General features: G+C 47.5%; 1 protein-coding gene and 1 long non-coding RNA gene across 2 annotated transcripts in view; one reads left to right on the forward strand and one right to left on the reverse strand.

The window, feature by feature from the left end:
* The window catches only part of Slc7a8 (solute carrier family 7 member 8), a 57214-nt gene that overhangs the window by 14983 nt on the left and 19916 nt on the right, over positions 1–22315 (forward strand). Inside the window, exons 2-3 of the mRNA XM_052191480.1 lie at positions 2863–3067; positions 4047–4198. Coding sequence (XP_052047440.1) covers positions 2863–3067; positions 4047–4198 — 357 coding nt within the window. The remainder of the gene's footprint in view (positions 1–2862; positions 3068–4046; positions 4199–22315) is intronic.
* On the reverse strand, positions 11841–14768 carry LOC127691551 (uncharacterized). The gene is made up of 2 exons (XR_007979292.1): positions 14592–14768; positions 11841–14008 (listed from the first exon to the last, which is right to left on the reverse strand). It is a non-coding gene; the product is annotated as an uncharacterized LOC127691551 (long non-coding RNA).

Raw genomic sequence — 22315 nt, forward strand, 5'->3', positions numbered from 1 at the left:
GCACTTTGACTCTCCATCCCTGAGAGGCAGAACCTTCAACAGGACATTTCAGGGCTGGAGAGATGGCTCAGCCGTTAAAGGCTTGGCTCACAACCATAAAATATAACAGGACATTTCACCTTCCCAGTTCCAAGAAATGTCTGGCCATTACCACATCCATTTTACTACCTTAAGACAGAAATCAACCCTTGGTTTTGTCCTGGCTTTGACTTTTTCTAACCCTGGAGCTGGTTTCATAGGCTGTGTGCCATTACTCTCTTCTTGGATGGCCGTGAGATGCCCTTTACTCACTCTTTTGATATTTCCATGATAGGCAAGGAATTTACTTGGACTCTAGCACTCGCATTTCCCAGAGCTTCCTGTCTTCCAGGGAATAGCAGCGCATTCAGTTTGGGCTGGTGACTGGTGGTTGTGTTTTATTTTGTCTTGTTTTGGGAAAGAGTTGAACGTTGTGGTTCAAAACAACAACTAGTCTTAGATTTAAGGCAATTCTCCTGCCTCGGCCTACTGAGTGCTGGAATTATATGTGTGAACCACACTCACCAGCTTGAAGGGTCCTGTGACCATGTCCTAGGGCCTAGGATACTGTGTGATGGCTGTTTAGTCACCATAAGAGAGCAGGTCGTAGAGAGTAATGCAGACAAACAAGTCTTCTCCTATGAAAGGACTCCACATGAGCAAATACAGAAGGAAGGGAAAGAAAGAAATGTCCCTAAGAGCCTAGTCCTTTGGTCTGCTTCTTTCCACCTAATATTTATATTTGAGTTTGATGCATATATATATATATATATATGCATATCTCCTGCCTCAGTATCCTGAGTACTTCACATTACTTTTTTTTTTTTTTAGTTTGAAAACTAATGGAAAATTTTACATCTGAGAGGAATAGAGGATCACAATGTGAATTCTTTTCTTCCCCTTTACTTTATAACCATATGCCTGGTCCTGGATTGCAAAGTAGACTTTGGTGTCAAGCAAAGTGTTACAAACCTGGGAGGCACTGAGAAAGCAGAGACAACAGTTGGACTGATATAAGTTTAAGGACAGTCTGGTCTACTAGGCTATATATCATGGCTTAGGCTAGCTAACCAACTCATTGTTCAACCTCATCTTAAAATTTTTCTTTTCTAATTTAAAAACTCAGAAATGAAATAAAAAACTGTTGAAATTTGGCTTGGACGTAAATGTTTTAGAAGTGAATTGAGGTGGAGTTCTGGCTGGATTTGGAAAGTGGAACATAGAACTTTACACTTTGAAAGGGTGTTTTTTTTTTTTTTTTAAGATCTATTTTGTTATTTTGTGTGAATTAGCTTTTGCCTGGATGTACGTATGTGCACCACATATGTGCCCAGTGCCCTCGAAGATCAGAAGAGGGCTTCAGATTCCCTGGGACTGGAGTTTCAGATGGTTGTAAGTTCCATGTAGGTGCTTGGAATTGAACCACTGTCTTCTGCAAGGGCATTAAATGTTCACTGACCTAACTCTCTAGCCCAGACTTAACATTTTTCTATCTCACTGATTCCAAACTACCCAAGAAAGGTAGATTCCTGGACCGTTGTCAAGCCCATGGGCTGAGGCAAGTCTCTGATTTTGCCTTCTCACCTAGATCTGGATAGTTTCTGCTTCTTCCCCCAGGCACTGAATAGAGAGCTGGGAACAGCAGGAGGGACCCTGCGTACCTCATTTCCACCCTCAGTACAGAAAGCTTGAAGCCAGTATGTCAGAGGCTCCTCTCCTCCTACCCTGTCCAATGTTCATGACCCAGAAGCCCCCTCTCTGTGCTGGCTATTGGCCTCTCTCTGAGAGGCCTCCAACCCCTGAGCATGCAGAAATGGATTAATGGAAAGAACACCAGACCAAGCGTCAGGAGACAGCTTTCAAGATCCAATTTTACCCATCAGTAACTGAGGAATTTAGAGAAAGCCACTTAACCCCAGTCTCTTGGTCAATAAAGTGGAGAGAGGAATCCCATTCTTCTCTCTCCACCCTGAATTCTACAAGGTGATTCTGAGGGTCATATGACACCACAGAAAGGGAGGCCTTGGGAACACGGCGCCGAGGCTTTGCACGTAATGTACTCTCGCAAGCTATGTCTAGACAACTGTGACCGTTTTATAGGTTTGTTTCATGTTCTCCAACAAGGGTGGGGCTCTTGCATCCACATAGAAACCAGCTTCCAGGGCTGCTGTCTCCGTTCATAAGTTTTTCTTTGTCTTAAGTCAGGGTCTCATGTATAGCCCAGGTTAGCCTGGAGTTCCTGATCGTCCTGCCTCAGCTTTCCTAGTGTTGTGTTTCCAAGTATGTGTCACCCATAGTCCCAAGTCGTCATGGTGTGTGGCCACAATCTGTCCAAAAGAATTTGCCCTTTGGCTCCTTTTTGAAGCATTCTAGTTGACAAGTGGAGTCTGGGAATCTGAACGCATTTCCAGTCCTATATTTTTAGCTGATTCTAAGAGCCTGTCTCCTTAGCTAGAACATATGTACCCAGTCAGAGCATCCTGAGATCCAGAATTTGCTCTAACAGTCACTACTGCCTAGCCTTACACAATTCATTTGCTTCCCTGAGACTTGTTGTCCTCTGCTGATGCTACCTGATCCTATACAACTTTTCTAAGGAGTCAACTAGACTTGTAAGAAGCTCCTTGTCAGTTCTCTGCCCTTTACCCTGCTCTAGGAAGAGTTATTACTGGACACACCTGCCTAGAGACCATGGAGACACTTTAGAACCAGATCAGAGAAGGAAGACTAGTGAAAAATCATTGCTGGACACACCCACCATCTCAAAGAAGCTTGAGAGTCAGGCCAGACACAAGGTGAAGTGCCAGCTGTCCTGACCACACTGTGTCTTTGTGCCTTGTGCAGGGAATATCATCGGCTCTGGAATCTTTGTCTCACCGAAGGGCGTGCTGGAGAACGCCGGCTCTGTGGGCCTTGCTCTCATTGTCTGGATCGTGACGGGTATCATCACAGCTGTGGGAGCCCTCTGCTATGCTGAGCTAGGCGTCACCATTCCTAAATCTGGAGGTGATTACTCCTATGTCAAGGACATCTTCGGAGGACTGGCTGGGTGAGCAAATCTGGAGACCTAAATGGACTAACATGGATGTCCAACCTTGTGACATACCAATATGACACTGTTGTCTAAAAAATGTACTGTGCTGTATTTGTAGCTATCCTGAGAAACATGTGGCCCTGGGGCTGCAGGTTGATGCCACTGGTAAAAGAAAAGGAAAAATCTGGGACAGAAGGGTCAGATCCAAAGAACCCAAGGACAGTTTCTAGTGTCCAGTGTGTTGACACTCACAGAATCAGTAGATGAGCCAGGTTACAATTCTTATCACTATATTGAACTTGATGGGAAAGATTCTATAAGCAAAGTAGATAACAACATTAACCACAGGGTTCTAGGAAAAGCAGTCACAGAAAGCCCTGCTCTGTGACACACAAGAGTGACTTCCTAGAGAAGAAACATCCACATTCCACATTGCCAAGTATAATGGCCTCCTCCAGCGTCCAGCCCTTGAGTTTTCTTGGCTTCCCTAACCCTGACTGAGGAACTCATCCATCACTAAAGACACTAGAGGTATGCAAGAAGTTCTTCCTGCAAGTTCCTATTGGATACCTTTCTGGCGATTGCTTCTGCAGCCATGACCTTAGTGTATTCTTGCTACCAGAATTCTGGGGTTACATATTTAATTTTTCCACCCTTGGATATAAAGGGCTAAAGTTGCAGAGAAGATTAAAGGAGAAAGGAGAGAGTCCACATACCAGAACTTGTGTCATTAGGAATTTGAAATGTATGTAGGTCTTTGCTGAGACACCATGTCGCAAGCATTACAAAGGGCTGAGGGTCTCATTTGGGGGTAGGGCGGGCCTCTTCAGGATCTCTGAAAACAAAAGGGGAAATGGACCTTTAACCCACTGGTGTTTGCTCCTTTGCTCAAGACTTCCCAGCCCCACCGCATCCCTGCCCCTTGCCTGGATTTTCTGCTGATGCCTCTGGCTGCCTGCCATGCCAGCCAACAATTTCCCTGCTCCTCCTGCAGGTTCCTGCGGCTGTGGATTGCTGTGCTGGTGATCTACCCTACCAACCAAGCTGTCATCGCTCTCACCTTCTCCAACTACGTGCTGCAGCCGCTCTTCCCTACCTGCTTCCCCCCTGAGTCCGGCCTGCGACTCCTGGCCGCCATCTGCTTGTGTAAGTGACATCCGGCGTCTTTCAGTCTTCCTGGTGACCTTCATGTCTTGGCTTCTCTTTCCTTTTCTCCTTTCCCCCACCTCTCCCTCTCTCTTTCTTCCCCCACCCCACCCCACCCCCGACGTTCCATCCCATATGAACATGTTTTGGGTGAGTAGATTCTCCATACAGTTACCTCGTGTTGCATAGAAGGCCAGGTATGGTGGCACATGCCTGTAATCCCAGAACTGGAGAGGCCAAAGGTAGGAGGATATTGAGCTAGAGGCCAGCCTAGACTACATAGTAAAATCCTATGCCATACAAACAAGGTGTATAAAGAACTCCTTGGTGACGCAGTAGCTTTCGATGTCAGAGTTCTTTACATTTACGCTTTTACCTGCTATCTGGCTTCTGATTTGAACCTCATGACAATCTGTGAGGTAAAGTGGGACCATTGTCATCTTTTACTAAGATAGATCAGACCAAGAGCCAAGGGCAAGTGACTTTCTCTTAGAGGCAGACCCCGTATGGAGTCCAGGGCTTCTGAGTCCTTGGCCTTCTGCACGATGGTGCTGACTTCTACAGATGCTGACAGGAAGACCCTGATAACCTCACAGCAGGCAATTGTGGTGGCAACTTAGAAATCGTCACCTTACACACATTTTAAACTGAGTTGGAGGAGAGTTGGTCCCTTGTCCATGGCCTGGGCAGGATATACATGTGTGTGTGTGTGTGTATGTGTTTCGAGACAGGGTTTCTCTGGGTAGACCTGACTGTCCTGGAACTCACTCTGTAGACCAGGATGGCCTTGAACTCAGAAATCTGAGTTCCCTCTGCCTCCCAAGTGCTAGGATTAAAGGCGTGCGCCACCACTGCCCAGCTGTTTTTTGGTTTTTTGAGACAGGGTTTCTCTAAGCTTTCCTAGAGTTCAATATGTAGACCAGGCTGGCCTCAAACTGACAGAGATCTGCCTGCCCTGCCTCCTGAGTACCAGGATTAAAGGTGTGTGCCACCATGCCTGTCTTGGATAGGTTGTTTTGTTTTGTTTTGTTTTGTTTTGTTGTTTGCTTTAAGCAGAGGAAAGCATTGTGGACAAGGTAAGGATTTAATTGGCTGCAGTGACAACTCAGGAAGGGAAGATGGCGGTTTGGTAGAATCAGGCCATCCTTAAGAGAAAGGTTCCTCCCAGTGTACTGGGCATTCCCAGCAGTGGGCTCCGTAGCAGTGATGTCCGTGTACTGGGCTACAACTCTTCCTGTAAGTTGTTTTACTCAAACACTCACTCCTCCAGCAACTGTTTATGTCAGAGGCTGCATTTACAGAGTTGGCTCAGGACTTGACTTCCCACAGCTTCTGACTGTGCAGGGACCGAGCTTGCTGTTCATTTACAGGTCCAGACATTGTCCCTCTGTCTTGCTGATGTGATGGGGGAGGGAGGACACACTGCTCTAGACAATCTCTCAGGACAGGCATCTGAGACCTTTGCAAGAGCATCTTGTTTGGCAGTGGAGTTGGCCCTGATGTAGACCCCACATGTAGACAAGAAGATGCATAAAGCTGAAACCTTTGCTGGGGAGCAGTAGTCACATGGTTGGGCGGGTCTGCTTACAGACCCAGAGGTAAAGGAGTGTGTGCCCCGAATTCAGGCACCTAGCACCCTCAACTCTACTCCACACATTCTGATTGCTTAAGTAGAGTTGTGGTCTGCATCCTTGTGAGATTGGGATCCTAAGTTGTAATGCTGTGTGTGCCTTGGGAGGGTGTCAGGAGCATGGAGCTTTCTGACCCAGGGTCCTCCTGAAGGGGAGTGGGGGTATATGGATATACAGGCCCCTTGGCCTTGCTTCATAGCGGGATCTGGAGCTGGGACAGCGTAGGAATGAATGGAGGAAGAGGTGCTGTCTCTGTCATCTGACTAGCTAACGGGGAGGAAGAAGGAAGTGCACGGTGGGTGCTGGCGGTGCTGGGTCTCTGTCTGGTGCAGACAGCAGCTTCCTTGCTTCTTCCTTTTTGCTGATGCTGCTAAAGTCTCAGAAAAGAGGACTCCTCTGAGCTGCTACTAGAAATCCAGAATTCCACAGCTGTGTGGTCTCTCCCCTAGGAGAGAAGCCAGGCCACAGTATGTGCACACACACACCCCACCAGAGTCCAGAATGGTCCCAGACCTTCAAGATGGTAAAACCTCTTCTCTAGCCAATTTCAGAGAAGCAGACTGCATACAGTGCACACCATATCCTCCCCCGCCCACACACACACACACTGCCCAGAAAAGTCACTTGCTCCCTCCCTTTCCTGCTGTCAAAGATCTAATAAAGTCTGTGTGGCCTGTCCTCTACCTCCTGAGTGGAGCTGCAAGGAAACTGCCCCCATCTGAACAGAGCCAGTCTTGTCCTCTGAGAATAGTCATTTTTCACTTGTCCTTGAGGTATGTCTCTAGATATTAATCCAGCATAAAAATCCTAAGCCCAAATTTATTCCTCCTACTTGCCTTAGGGACTAGCAGAGATGGAGGACAGGTCCCGAATGTTTTGAGTCTGTGTACAGAGGTTCTATTTTCTGGTTTGTTGAATGTTGTTTTGTTTTGTGGAGATGGGGAGCTTGCTGTGTAGCCCAAGTTAGCTTTGGATTTTCTATGAAGCCATGGCTGACCTCAAACTTGTGGCAGTCCTCCTGCCTCAGCTTCTCTGGTACCGGAATCAGAAGCTCCACCTCTCTTACTGGTACTTTATTAAAAACCCACTTCTACAGCCTTCTGCAAAGAGTCTCTCAAGGTAACCTGTGTTGCAAAGGATTTGTGCACGCAAGGCTCCCAACGCTGGCATCTTTGGGGCAGGGGAACTTTTGAAACAAAGTTTTTCTTTTCTTTTTTGTTTGTTGCTTTGGTTTGGTTTGGTTTTCAAGACAGGGTTTCTCTGTGAAGCCCTGGCAGTCCTAGAATTCACTCTGTAGACCAGGCTGTCTTCCAGCTCAGAGATCTGCCTGCCTCTGCCTCCTGAAGACAAGGTTTTTCTATATAGCCCCGGCTTGCCTGAAATGCAATATGTAGAACAGGCAATCCTGAAACTCAACTGTGCTGACCAGGCTGGCCCCATCACCTTGAATGTGTAGCTTTCCCCCTGTCTTAGGCTCCATGTGCTGAGATCATAGGCAGGGATCATCACATCTGATTACCTCCAGACCCTACCTTTGGACAGGGACCCACCTTGTAGCTAGCCCCAAAGCACCCCTAAATTAACCATGTAACCTAGCTTTGATCCTGTCATTCTCCTGCCTTGGGTTTTTTGTTGTTGTTCTTTTGTTTTGTTTTGTTTTGTTTGGAGGGGGTGTTTTTTTTGTTGTTGTTTTTGTTGTTGTTTTGGGGTTTTTTTGTTTGTTTGTTTTGTTTTTTTCAGAGACAGGGCTTTTTCTGTATAGCCCTGGCTGTCCTGGAACTCACTCTGTAGACCAGGCTGGCCTCGAACTCAGAAATCCACCTGCCGAGTTCACCTGGGGTGAGGTGCCACACACGCAGCTGTTATGACAGCTTTTATTCCAGTGCTCCTTCCTCACACCTCTACCCCATCGACCAGGGCGCCCCATCCTCTTAGCAGGTGCCTGGTGAGCCATCTGCGTCAAATACTCTCTGCCTACATTAGAGATGGAGGCAGGAAGTCACCCACCGTTAACATGCTTTGGGGAGAAGCAGCAGCAGCAGAAGGACGTTTACACAGGAAGCACTGCTTCCCACTGTCTCTTTTGGCTGGCGACTGGCTGGCCCTCCTGACTCAGGAGAGGTTTGAAGAAAGGCCTCCCTCTGAGCAGCAGTCTGTAAGGCAGGGTCCAGGAAGGAGAGTGGGCGAGGCAAAGCCCAAGGCTAGTGTTTGCTGGGGGTTGGAGGGAGGAGAAGAGGTCAGGCCTGGTTCTGTAGCAGGGACCATTTTTGGAAGATCTCTGAAGAGAAATGAAGCTGGGACAAGCCAGATGGGAGTGGAGAGGCTGTAAGAACCTGATGGAACTGGGCTTGCCTGCCCAGAGCCGGGAGGGGGTTGGGGAGAGGACAAGGGGAAAGAAGGAACTGCAGATTTGGACCTGCTTGTGCAACCACAGCGCTGTGAGTTATTTTATTATTTAGGTCAAAGCTGATTATTCACTGCTGAGTCAGCAGAATATCCCTGGCCACCAGGCCAAAAAAAAAAAAAAAAAAGGAAGAAAGAAAGAAAGCACTTTACATTTTAATTTGATGAAAAGCCTTTCTCTCTGATCTCCCAGCAAGCACACTGAGGGGGTGCCAGAAGGGGGAGTAGACAGGGGATTGGGAAGGGTTAAAACTTGGTTTTGGCACGCCTGCCCTTGTGGTTTGTTTCTTTTGATTATCTCTGGAAGCAAATGGCTGTGTCTCCAGAAGAACAATGAAATAAACCATAAAAAAGAAGCACAGTGAGCTGACGTCACCTGCGCCTGCACCCTGCCCCTGCGTGGTGCTTCTGGCATGGTGGACCAGAGGTGAGCCCTCTGAGGGCTCCGATCTGTCTGTTGAGGTGTGAGTGAGGGATGCAGATGTGGGTGTGACTGCTGCCTCTCTGGCTTGCCCTTTGTCATGTGGCCCCATCCCCTCTCTATCACATGACTTTCGAGAGTTAAAGGACAAAATAGGACCCCGAAACAAGAGCCAAAAAAGCAGATCAGTAATTCCAACCCTACTGTCCTCATAAAGCACTGGTTCTCGGCCTGCCTAAGATGGAGACCCTTTAATATGGTTCTTTATGTCCTGGTGACCTCCAGTCATAAACTTATTTTCATTGCTCTTTCAGAACTGCAGTGTTGCTACTGTTATTAATCTTAATGTAAATGTCTGGCTTTTCCGATAATCCTAGGCGACCTTCCTCCCAAAGGGATTGCAGTCCACAGGCTAAGAAACACTGCTGTAAACTCAGATGAGGGAGACACAGGAACAAGAGAGCATTGGTTAGCTTCACATCAGATCATTTCAGGTTATTTCTTTGTATTAGGATTAGAGCAGAGGGAATCTGTCACATTGATTGAATGTGACATCTATGGAAATTGTGGCCTTTATCTCTCTAATCCTGAGCCTTAGAAGGTCGGGTAAAGTTTACTGGTGTCTTGGTAGCACAGATGACTTCATTTTGAGGTTCATCTTGGTGTGTTGGGGCCCCAGTTCGGGGGCTTAGTGCAAGAATGACCTCCTGTAGCAACTATTATAAACAGGTCAGCTGTAAGGACACGGTGGGTGCTGGTGGGTGGTGGGTACAAGAGATGCCCTTTCACCGGCTCCCATCTGCATCTGGGCCAGAGGTTGCAGATGTTCTGGGGATGAACCTAAGGTCTTAATCGCATGTTAGGCAAGTTTTCTACCTCGGAGACACGCCCGAGCCCTCCTCTAAGAATCCTGTTTCCCAACTGTTTGGCTTCTGCCTTTCTCTTGGAGACCGGTGTGCCTTTAAGATAATCCCTGGCTCCATTCATGTCTTTGGGGACCAAAGTCACTGCCCATCATTTTAATGACAGTGTTGTCACATAGTCTTCTTGTAGAAGACTCACCCTAAAGAAATTCCTTCTTCCTCGGCCTGTGGAGAAAGAAGCACATAGCACTCTGTCTGTAGAGCAGAAGGGAAACAATCCTTATCCTGGGCTCCATCTCTCCTCCGAGATTCCTGAGAGATGGCTATTCCAAGGCCGCACATTTCTCCCCATTCCTTGAGCTATCTGGAATTTCTGCTGACCCTGGGTCACACTCAGTCCTATGCAGAGGCTCCAGCAGCCTAGAGCAGAGTGCTGCCCTGTTTTGCAAGTCTCCATGACACAATAGGATTCAGCATCCAAATCCTTTGAGCTCAGTTCATCCTCTCTTGAGCCGTCATATTCTCTAGACTCAAACGTATTGTCTGAAAACATTAAGCATTGCCCAGACACCTGGGTGGCACTTCCTTTTTATCTTTCTCTTGTCCCAAAAGAGAAGGCCAGTAGGCAATAGCAGAACTTGAAAGATGTCTTATACTTGGTATACTTGGCAAGGAAGAATATGTGTGTGTGTGTGTGTGTGTGTGTGTGTGTGTGTGTATACATACATACATATATAACCATATCTATGTATGTGTGTGGAAGGGGGACTACTAAAGGCATTTGGGCAGTGACACATGATTTGTTGAGGAGTGACATGTGCTAATGTTGACACTGGATAAAAGATGACAATGAAGCTTGAATCATGAAGAGAAGCAAGCTAAGCATTTGCCCAGGCTAGAAAGGAGATGGTAGCCTGAACTAAAACTGGTCTCACAAAGTCGCTGTGCCATAAGAAGCAGGACATTTCAATGGTGGAAGCAACTGGCGTGTTGGACCTTTTTGCCACCGAGGAATCAGAATCTAGTGTGCCTTAGAAGTCAGAATGACGTACGAAAGGCAGCCATGCCCCACGCTGGTGCTCAGCAGTTTGTCCAACTGCATTCCCTCTGCCTCCCCCTTCCAGATCCTCCCAGAAGCCTGGTGGGTGCTGAGCTTAGAAGTCTTCCTTGGGATGGACATCCCAGGATTCTGCTAAAATGCCTACCGTAAAGCAATGGAACCAAGGGAGGGGTGTGGCTCAGCCGTAGAACACTTGCCCAGTGGGCGCAAAGCCCTCTGTTTGATCCCCAGCATCAGGTCAAAGAGAAGAAAGAAAGAAAACATTAGTAACTCAGAAAAGTCTGGCACCTCTTGGGAAGTACTATTGAGATGAGAATCACAACACTGTCCAACTGTTATCAAGTACCACAACACACCGGATAAACTTCCCAGTAGACAGGACATGGAAACAGAACAAAAAAATCCATTCTGCCAAGAATTGTAACATACACATGCAATCATGGCATTCAAAGGATAAAACAGGAGAAGTACCACAAGTTTGAGAGCAGCCTGGACCACAAAGTAAGCTTCAGGCTAACCTAGGCTACAGAGACTCTAAAACAGAACACTCGAAGATAACCAGGCAGTGTTCAACATAGATCAGAAAACCGTATTGGCTGAGGCAGGAAAATGTTCTCATGGTCCTTCTGATAGGACTATAGGTTGTTTAATACAGCCACAGTATAGAATAAGCAGGAAGAAATCCAACAGAAAACCAGGCCTGGTGGCAGAGAGGCAAGAGATCTCTGAGTTCAAGGCCAGCCTGGTCTACATAGCAAATTCCAGGATATTGAGGGCTACATAGAGAGACTCTATCTAAAAAAACAAAACAAAGAAATAATGATGGCAATGTGGATCCCATCATGAAGGGGTCGGCTCTGCCCCCATGGTGGTGGGAAGGCACTGAAAGGTTTCAAAGTAGAGGAGTGATGTAATCAGAGCTACATTTAGAGGAATCTACTGCAAATGGGCGGCCCTAGGGAGAAAAGCCAGGGGAAAGGAAACTGATTCCGTTGTAGTTACAGGAATCTCAGTTAGAACTGTCTACCAAGTGACTCAGTGGTGGCAGTAGAGAGAAGTTAACGTATTTGGTGTTTAGGAAATAAATTGCTGGAACTGCTTAGCATGGCGGCACAGGTCTTTGATATCAGCATTCAGGAGGCAGGGGTAGGCTGATCTTTGTGAGTTCAAAGTTCACTAGGTTTATACCACTAGTTCCAGGTCGGGCAGGACTACATAGTGAGACCCTGTCTTAAAAAATGCAAAGAGGATTGCCAAGACTGGGTGGAAGAGTCAGAGGGCACTTTTTTATTTTAATGGGAATATATATAAATATATCAAGGATGACACTAGATCTTATTTTAATGTCTTCACCCTATTGTGGGTAGTTGGATGCTGTCCCTGTCACTCAGAGCCATTACCAGGACTTGAAGAAGATACCCCCTGTCCCTTTGGGCTTTATGACTCCAGGGCCAGGACAAATGCTAAGTGCCACTTCCCTTTCCTATGAGGCCCCGGGGTGTTGTTTTTTCCTGTTGCACTGGAATTGAGGGCACCTCGGTCACATTCGCTGTATGTGTCTAACAGGGACTCAGTCTTGATCTCCAATAAAAAGAACAACTGCAGGCACGGGGCTTTATATTTGAAATATCACAGTAAGCAGTTACATACAGCACAGAGAGCTGGGTGGCCATGTTCCTAGAGACTTCCTGGAGCCACTGGTTTGAGTCCTGCCAGTCCTCCGGCCAGGCTATGGCTCTCCACTGGCCTCCTGAGAAGTAAATCTGTCTAGTTTCACTGTGCTTGGGTTCTGCCTTTGTGAGCATCTCTAGTAGCCTCTAGCTTTCCTATCACTCTCAGACTGGAGTTTTGCTAACGCTCCCATCCTGTAAACTGTGGAACGAAGCGTTTGTGTCCAGAACTGTTTCTTCCCTGTTTGGGGAAATAACAAAGAGGCTTGAGGATTCCTGAAACAAGTCTTCTGGGAGTTCAGCTTCCAAGGGGAAGATACCCCTTTCTGGCTTGTGCCAACATAGAAGCATGGGCTCTCTTTCCTTTCTGTTACCGCTCTCAAAGATCACCTTGTTTTTCCCAAGGGAACTCATAGATGTAGTTCATGAAATCATCTGCTAGTCTGCTGAACTCTGACTGAAGGATTAACGTTATGGGCCACATTTCCATCACATGCCAGAGAGCATGAACTCAGAGGGCTTACGGGATTACGAGGGTGAGGCCCTACTGGTACTGAATGAAAGAAGGCACAAAATTAGTTCCTTTGATGAGTCTGAGTACTAGCTGCCCTCGCCGTTGGGTTATAACTGAACCATGTGGAGAACTCACAGCAAGTTTATAGATCTTGGTGAACACTGAGTCCGTGAACCTCTAAGCTGAGAACCCAACAGCCCTCCTAGGACCCATATCCACTCCCCCAGGTCTGAAGGTGATACAGAGTCAGTCAAACTCTGCTGGGCAGACATAACAGAAGCAGTCATTAGCCCTGTGTCTGGGGCATCAGCTCTGAGATCTGGGGAATGAGACAAGACATTGCAGACACAGTTGGAAAGGTATAAACTAGGGTTAAGATGAGTCTCCATGCCGTGATGTGGCATGATACTCCTGTTCTCCAAGTGTTTCATTTTTATCTCTTCTCTACTACCCTGCCCAGCTCAAAGCCATGTTTAGCCAGTACCAAAGAAAGAAAGTACTCAGCTCTTGGAAAATGCTGAGTTAGGTGTTCATACTTCTTGGCTAAACTAAGTACTGAGTCGTGATTCAGCAGGAACTGCAGGTCTAGCATCTGGCCCTGGAGAGAAGAGGATATGAAGGAAGGGGAAGGGAGGAGGAGGTGGCCCAGCAGGAGCTCAGATTGTCCAAGAGAAGCTGTGCCAGGCATGACCTCCAGAAACGCTGGCTGGCCAGCTAACTGCCCTCCTCTGAGGGATTGTCCTTGAAGCAGAGAGGAAATGCTCAAAGAGCCTCTTCCTATAAAAGGGAGTTCTGAGGTTTCTAAATTATCATCAAGATGAAAGGGACCAAGGAAGGAACATATACTCTGATATGGTGGGCAAGATCTATTTCAAAACCAAACCACTACTGTATACTTCATAGAAGTTCTCAGGATCAAAGCGTTGTTTATGAAGAAAGGCCGCTTTGATTGTTGCTCGAGTTGCTCTGGTTTGATGCTTTGTTTTCCGAAGTCGGGTTATTTACATCTATGACTTCCTGCAGTCACGGTGTATCACTTGCTCAACAATGCCAACGTTTGTTGTAGGTAGGCAGGGTGCCTCAAGACTTTATGATGTGACTCCTCACCCCCATGTGAGAACTGTCTCTGGGTGATGGCGCATACTTGTATTCCCAACACTGGGGAGGCAGATGCAGGAGGATCATGAGTTCCCAGCCATACTTGCACGCAGTGAGTTCAAGGCCCGCTTCAGCTCTGTAAGATCCTGCCTTAAAAAGCAAACAAACTATTTCACCCAAGACGATTCTGGGGTAGTTCTTGGAAGCTAATTCTGTTTTCCACTCCTACCCTGAACTCGCCCACCCACCTAAACTCCTTTGAGGAGGAACAGATGGTGAGACCTACAGCTTTCTGAGCAGATCAGGACCTTATCTCAGTCTCGCGTTGTGTGCCTCAGAACCCACAGCACTATTTTCTTTGCCTATCAGTGTTATTGGCAGCCAGCGACAGCTACCTCCTAGATCTGGAAAGGGATGAGGTTAGACATGCCCGGTGTTTCCGTGATTAGAAACTCGTGCCCAGTTCCTCCTCTGAGTAGTAGAAGTAGCCAAGGAACCCTGTCCAAGCCTATCAGAGGGCCGAGTGTGGCCACACCCTCTCCGGCCACTGGGCCAGTGCCCCAGCTGCCTCACAGGCACCCCGTGGGGCTGGGTACACAGGCATCACCTTGGCCTTCTGCTGTGGCTCCAGAGAGCCACAGAGGCAGGGGGTGTTGGCCAGAGCATTGCAGAGGAGTGTGTGTCCCAGCCCACGGAGAGACCGTGACCCCAGGCTTTCTGGCACACCACTCACCCGGGCCAGGTGGACGCTATAGCTGCTCCAGAGAGCTGGGTGCTCGACTCCGGAGAGGTGCTTGTTTTGAAGTTCTGGAGTGGGACAGGGTGTTCTGCTTTCTGCAGAGTGACGTCACGGCTTCCCTATTTCAGCAGCTGTCTGCTTATTGTTTTGCATCTTTCTTTTCTCTGTCCCGGCTTCTCCCCCGACCCCAGCTCCTTCTCTCTCTCTTTGTATTTCTCCCCCTTGCCTCCTACACTGTTGCTCATACCCTTCCTTCCTTCCTTCCTTCCTTCCTTCCTTCCTTCCTTCCTCCCTTCTTTCTTTCCTTCCTTCCTTTTTCCCTTCCTTCCTTCCTTCTTTCCTTCCTTTCTTCCTTCCTTCTATTCTTTAAGACACAGTCTCTTTATCTAACCTTAGTTACCCTGGAACTCTGTAAATCAGGCTAGCCTCAGATCTGCCTCCATCCTCCTGCCTCTGCCTCCTAAGTGCTGGATTGCAGGTGTGTCACCCTACCTGCCCCTCCCCCTGCTTTCTATGCCCTTGTTCTCACTTCCCTATAAAGATAAGGAGGAGAAGTACCTCCTCCTCATGACAAACATAAATAAGCTTTTCCAAGATGCCTGCAGACCAGTCCCAACCAAGAAAGTCAAATGGAGCGAGGAATGAATGGTGGAGCATAACTGTAACAATGGAAGTCTTAAGACTGAAGTGAGTTTGAAGCCAACCTAGACTCCATAGTAAGACCCTACTTTAAAAAAAAAAAAGAAAGAAAGAAAGAAACCTCACAGAGGGTCAGGAAGATGTCTCACTGAGTGAAGTGCTGGCTGCATAAACATGAAGACCTGAGCTCCCATCACCACAGCACTCACTTTAAAAGCCATGGGTACACAGCACACCTGTAATCCCAGCGCTGGAGACAAAGACAGCAGCATCCAGAGACCTGTCAGCCGGCTAGTCTAATCGGTGAAAGATTCTATATGGCGAAACAGGTGGGAAGCAATAAAGACATCTACCTGATGTTGGCTCCCAGCCTTCGTGTGCATGCATGTTTCTTATACATGTATGCCTATTCATGGTCTCACACATCTGTGCAATAAGGACATCTACCTGATGTTGGCCACCGGCCTTCACGTGGTGTGTACATGGGGGGAGGGGGCGGAGAACACAAGCGACCAGCTGTGGTGTTGGGGCACACCTCTTGTCTCTGCACTTGGGAGGTACAGGCAGAAGGATCAGCCAGCAGTTCAGAGCCAGTCTGGGCTCCATGAAACCCTGTCTCAAAACACACACATACACACAAAATTGTGAACGGGCTTTCCCAGGCTCAGAGGGAACATGAGACCTGACAAGAGGAAGGGCTACTGAGGAGCGGCCGTGTAGACCTCTGCTTTGCCACATGTCAGCATGAGTATGCTAATTCCTGCCCCTCAGAATGCCTCCCGGACTGGCGCCAGGCCGGTGTCTTCCGGTGATGGCCTCAGTTCCAAGTGATGCTACAGCGTATCATGGGTACCTTCTGCAGGGGCTGAGGAGGTGAGTGACTGGGAAGGAGTGGTTAATAGGTGATGGAAGGCCAAGAGAGGGCCCAGAACAGGACATCCATCCTGCTCTTGCCACTAAATAGCTGGGGCCTTATTTGCATATATAAGTGGGGTTCTTGATCTTTTAAGGCCATTCTCAGGAGGCTAGAAATATGCATCTGAGAAGTAGGGCACAGGCCTACATATCTTCCTCCAGAGTAAAGCCCCGGTTATACATCTGGCTCATTTATCTTAAAACAAGCAATTTAGCCCCCTCTCCAAATAGCCTGTCAGACCAGAATGGAGAGGTTCATGGCCAGCAGCATGAAGACGGTTTGAGGAAAATGTTCATGACTTCCTGTGACCGGTGCAGAATGAGCCTTTCATCAACAAGAAGGCAAAATCCCATATGCAGAGGCATGCACACTTGAAAATCGTTTCCTCGTACTGTGTGGGGATGGCCTGTGTTTCATGAGCCTTCTTCTTGGAAGGAAGAGAGGCCACCCTAGACACACCCCGATCTTCCCCGTACTACAGGCCCTCGCCTGCCCTTTGCTCCCCCTTGCAACAGCACGGTAAAGCCTGTGAAAAGCTCCCGAATACATCTGCTCTGTGCAGATTTCTCTGTCTTCCATTCCGTTTGCTTTAGCACCAATTGTGTGCCTCCACTTTCAAAGGCAACCACCAATGATCACTAAGCATAACAAAAACTTCACATAAATGTGCGCCAGGATCTCAGTGGCTACTGCCTAGCCCGGTCGTTAATGGCTATGGATCAACTCATGGCTTCCCTGCTGGCCCCCGAAGAGGTCAGCTTTCTATGGGGGCATTCCGTCCTAACAGCTGGAAGCACCTGGCTCATAAGAACTAGTAGTTTGATTGTTTTTCCATCTCTGGAGGCTGAGGCACAGTTGACCGTCTTGGCTCCCAGACCAGTCATGTTCGGTAGTTCCATGGTTCCTGCTCCATCCCAAGGTTTCTGATCCCACATTTCTAGACAGCTTGGGTTTCAGAATCCCAGAGTTAGTAATTTGTAGAGGGCTATCGTGAAAGAGATGAAACCAATTGGAAATTGAGAAGAAACGGGATAAAGGGAGAAGAGTTGGGAATACAGGGAGTATCAGAGGTCCGTTAAACAAGGCAGCGGTGCACACTGTGGCCTGGTGGAATGATGGGACCTCTTTTTTTTTTTTTTTTAATGCATGTGATCCATCTTACTGACCACATCAATGCATGTGATACCATCTCTTTAAAACCCACCACATGGAGCTGGAGAGATGGCGCCTGGGTTAGATTCCCACAGCTTCTTGCACCAGCCCCTTTCGTAGGTTGGCTTCTGGTTGTTCTGCCAACATGATCCTGAGAAAAATCATGCCCCACAAGGCTTTGTTTTCAGTGGAGATTAAACCCAGAATGTTGTATATGGGAGGCAAGTGCTCTTCCCTGAACTACAGTTGCAGCTTTCTTTAATTTTTGAGATAGGGTCTTACTAAGTTGCCCAAGCTGGGCTTGAATCCATACTCATAGTCCACACAGGCTTTGAACTTGCATCCTCCTGCCTCCCTGTCTCCTAAGATGCTGGGTTTACAGACCTGTACCTCCAAGTCTGGCTCGTGTTCTCTTTTGGGGTTTATGTTTATAAACTCAGGAATGTTTATAAACATTTTTAATTAACCGCCTAAAGTTTTTGACAGCAACACACAGACTACAAGATATCTGTATAGGATGCATGAGCCTGTTTCTAAAAACAGAGAGGGAGGGGCAGAGAGGTTGAGGAGCCTGGGCGTGCTGCTAGCAGCGACTAAGGGAGGGGTACCGTGGCTGTGAGTACTTCAAGTTTCAAAGTCCTGTCAGAGTTGAACCTGCCAAGTCCCTCAGAAAACATTCCTATCGCCTTCCCTCCACGTTTCTAGTACCCACCCTTTAGTACCACATCACTCCATACACCAGCCATTTTGAGCTCTGCTTACTAGGTGTCCCCTCAACTGACACCCCAAACTCACCTGCTCTTCCTCTGGCCAGGGGTAAGAGTAGCAGATATAACCCTGACTATATCCTCTGAGGAATCCCTAATCCGTATTTAAAACATTCTAAATGAAGATGTGTTTAATCTACTGGCCATTGGCATTTCATTTCAAATGGTCTCAAGAGATGGATTTTCAACTGCCTCTTCTATGTATAGTTTATAATCTACACGTGACTCCATGCACTACGTGATCCCTGTCTGCCCTTAAGTTCATGTGTATTTCTACCTCCTGCATTCAGCCTAGAGAAACCACAGAGAGGATTCCATCAAAGTATGTCCAGAATCTCTGACAACACAGCAGTACGCTGTACGACTTTGTAGCTCTGACTTGAGGAATGACTTGAACTCAGCCACAGGCTCTTGAGATCCTCTCTTGAGTCTCTGTTTGCTTACTGTTTTCCTCAGAACTGAGGACTGAGCCCAGAGCCTCACACAGGCAATGCACACTCTACCCTTAAGATCCAGCCCCAGTCTTTTGGTGTCCACTCTTAACTTCCCTCATGATCCTTGATTATAGCTTCAGGTTTAATACAATAAGGCGACCCATAAAACAATGGAGACGAGCCAGGTATGGAGGTGCACATGGGTAACCCCAGCACTTGGGGGATGAAGGCAAGGAGAATCAGGAGTTCAGATTCATCCTCAGCTACATAGCGAGTTGGAAGCCAGCCAAGGGCATATAAAACTGTCTGCAAAGTAGTCATGCAAGGGGACAAAGAACAAAGGAGTCGTGGCTGGGGCATCTTGCCATCTAGCACCCACTTGCCTTGGTAGAAGTTGGACCTGGGTTTTTGATTTTGGTTTTGTTGTTTTGTTTTGGGGCCAGAGTTGTCCGTGTAGACCTGAAGCTGCTTGGAATATAGAAAGAATTTTGAGGAGTCCCTGGGATTAAATCAGTGGTTCTCAACATGTGGGTCATAACCTCTTTGGGGGTCAAATGCCCCTTTTTGCAGGGGTCACTTAAGACCACCAAAAGCACAGATATTTACATTATAACTCTTAACAGTAGTACAATTGCAATTATAATAAGTTATATAAGTTGCCACAAAAATAATTTTGTGGTGGGGGGAAAACATGAGGAACTAGATTAAAGGATCACAGCATTAGGAGGGTTGAGAACCACTGAATTAGATGGAGAAGGAACATTGTTTCCTTTGCTAAATTTCTCTAAAAGAAGAGGGAAGCTTCTGTTGTCCTGGCAGGACAGGTACTCGGGGAGGAAGAACAAGGGTGATGCTTTAGTTGTGGGGTCCCAGCTAGGTTGGGCATCTAGAAGTGTTGACATGTCACCTTGTAGTCTGGAAGTGTGTCACCTACACTGGCACACTGGTGACCTCACCTTCACTAACCCACTACTAGATGGCCATGCTCCTCCTGCTGGACTCTGGGGTCTGCATATGTCACCCTGCTGCTGTTTTTAGTGCTGATGTTTTGGTGCTGATGGTTGCCCTGGGGTACGTGATGGACGCATTCTTCACCGCTGAGCCTCACTCCAGCTCCACCCAATCACTCTTTAAACTCTTTTCTCTTTGAAGACAGGTCCTGCTTTCTGTTCTTTCTGCACAGTGTCTGTCCGTGTATTCCACTTTTACTGCTACTGTGTCAAATTACCACAATCTTAGTGGCTTACAACTCACAACTTGTCCTCTTAGAGATCAGAGGTCCCAAACTCAAGTGTCAGCGAGGCTGTGTGTCTCCAGAGACTGCACGAGAGTTGTTTATTTGCTTTTTCTGGTTTCTAGGGTCCTGCATTCCTTGACTCATGGGCCCTCTGTCTTCAGAGTCAGCAACAGCGCCTTCAACTCTCTCTCCTTCCCTTTTTCCTTCCCCTTTTCCTTCCCTTCCTCTCCCTATTCCCATATCTCTCCCATTTCCATCCTCAATCCTCTTTTGGGGCTCTTGTCTCCCTCTTGTTAGGACTCTTGTGATGACATTTGGACTTATTCAGATCATCCTGAATAAGCTCTTGCTCTTCAGATCCTTAACTGAATCACCAACAAAGTTCCTTTTCAACATTTACAAATCCTAAGGCTCAGAATGTTGGCATCTTTTGGATGGCCATCATTCTGACTTCCTAAGAAGAGCCTGGTGGTGCCTCTTCAATGCAAAGGAAGTAAAGGGGAGATATCTGTGCTACCTAAGATCAAAGTTTGAGGTGAGGATAAGCGCATGTTCTCTTTTGGGAACAAGAATTTCCTAGCCCCCTCCATAATGGGCTTGCAGATTGGCAGGCAGAGTCAAGAACACTGAATCTTTCCACACCTAGATGTTGGAAGATTAAGTACCAGCCCCTAATATCTATGCATGTGCAAGTGCATGTGTGTGTGTGTGTATGTGTGTGTGTGTGAGTGTGTGTGTGTGTGCACATGTGCACATGTTGGGGAAGGGGACATATGTGAGGTTGCATATGAAGGAACTCAGAGGATACCTTGGAGCAATTGATTCTTTCTACCATGTGGGTCCTAGGGATGAAACTCAGGTCATCAGACTCCATAGCAAACACCTTCATCCCCAGAGCCATCTTGCTGGCTGTTTTCTAGTTTTAGTTTGTTTTTCTTACCAGCACTAGGAATTGAACGTAGGACCTCATGAACACTAGTCAAGCGCTCTTCTGCTGAGCTATATCTCCTCTCACACATGCTCTCTCATACACCCTCCCTTCCCCCCTCTGTCCCTCTCAAACAGGACCTTGATAAGTGGCCCAAGCTGGCCACTCAAGACTCATCAACGCAGCAGGTCTTCTTGGTGGTCTTTTCATATTTTTCTTTTTCTAATTTTTAACTGAGGAAACAAAACAAAACAAAAGAGAGAGAGAGAGAGAGAGAAGGAAGAAGGAGGAGGAGGAGGGGAGGGGAAGGGAGGGGAGGGGAGGAAGGAAAGAAGGAAGGAAGGAAGGAAAGAAGGAAGGAAGGAAGGAAGGAAGGAAGGAAGGAAGGAAGGAAGGAAGGAAGGAAGGAAGATGCCCAAGAGAATCAGATAAGCCTGAAGTTCCACAGAGCTCTAGAAAGCAGTGATCACTAGGAATGGGTTACTATGGACAAGAACTAGAGTTTTCCATTACTTTTTCTAGTTAGATCAAAGCTATAAAATTCACATTGTTGGGGCTCCTTCCACAGGCAGCCCTGGGCTGGCCTGGTCCCAGCCTGGACTCTGCCAACACACATGCTAGGTCTGCTCACAACACAGCATTGTGTGCTCACTGTTTTTGTTTCTTTTGGGTTTAGAGGAGGGGTGTTGAGGGGGGAGTTAAAACAAGGTCTCTGTAGTTTAGGCTAGCCTGGAATTCATTAAGCAGCCAAGGATGACCTCAAATTCATGTCTGATCCCTGGCCTCAGCCCCCTGAGTGCTGGGATTTCAGGCATGAACTTCTATGCCTAGATTCCAGTTCTGTCAACTCACTCTCATACCAGAGGGGACCGGCCTCAGGAGAGCCTATGTAGATGGATGATGGGTGGATAGAAACCTTTATGTTCCAAGCTTCAGTGTCAGTGGTCCCTGCTGAGTTGGTGAGTCTTGAGTGGACAACTTGGGTCGTTTATTAAGGTTCTGTTTGAGAGGGACAGAGGGGAGGAGGAAGTCAGGGACAGTGTGGCTTTCCTAAGTCACTGGATTCCAGGCATGCAGAAGTCAGGGTCTAGCTGTGCAGAGAGACAGAGAGAGAACACAGCCACTGGCAAGCAGAAAGGGGTGCCGGGTGTGGGACGGGCAGCAGCAGGTTTCCTGCGCACAGAAGGCCTTGGCAAACACCCAGCAAGTATTGCCTTCACTCTCTGACCTTTCCTCTCTGCTTGGAGGCTCAGGTTTCAGCTGCTGTGAAGGAAGCTATGCTGCTGTACCAGGAGACTCAAAGTACCCTCTCTTCTCTCAGTCACATGCTGAGATGGCCCAACCAAAGGGTGAAGGGTAAGACTCGGGCCTGCAACATTGTTCTGCCGAGACGTGGGGGCACAGGTCATCTGCTGAGCCCTAGTTCCCTCTCAGCATTTGTCTTACTCCTAAAAGATCTCTCTGACAATGAAAGGTTAAACATTAGTCAAGGTCTGAGATCTCGTGAAGTTTGGAGGTAACAGAAGACATCATCAACAAGACTACATGATAGAACACCTGTCCTTTGGTCACCTCAGTGTTTTCTAGCCCAGCACACAGGGAAGAAACCAGGTTCCTCCTCTTGTGGTTTTGTCCTGTTCTACCT

The sequence above is a fragment of the Apodemus sylvaticus genome, chromosome 8, assembly GCF_947179515.1.
Source record: "Apodemus sylvaticus chromosome 8, mApoSyl1.1, whole genome shotgun sequence".
In the NCBI taxonomy this organism is placed as follows: Eukaryota; Metazoa; Chordata; class Mammalia; order Rodentia; family Muridae; genus Apodemus; species Apodemus sylvaticus.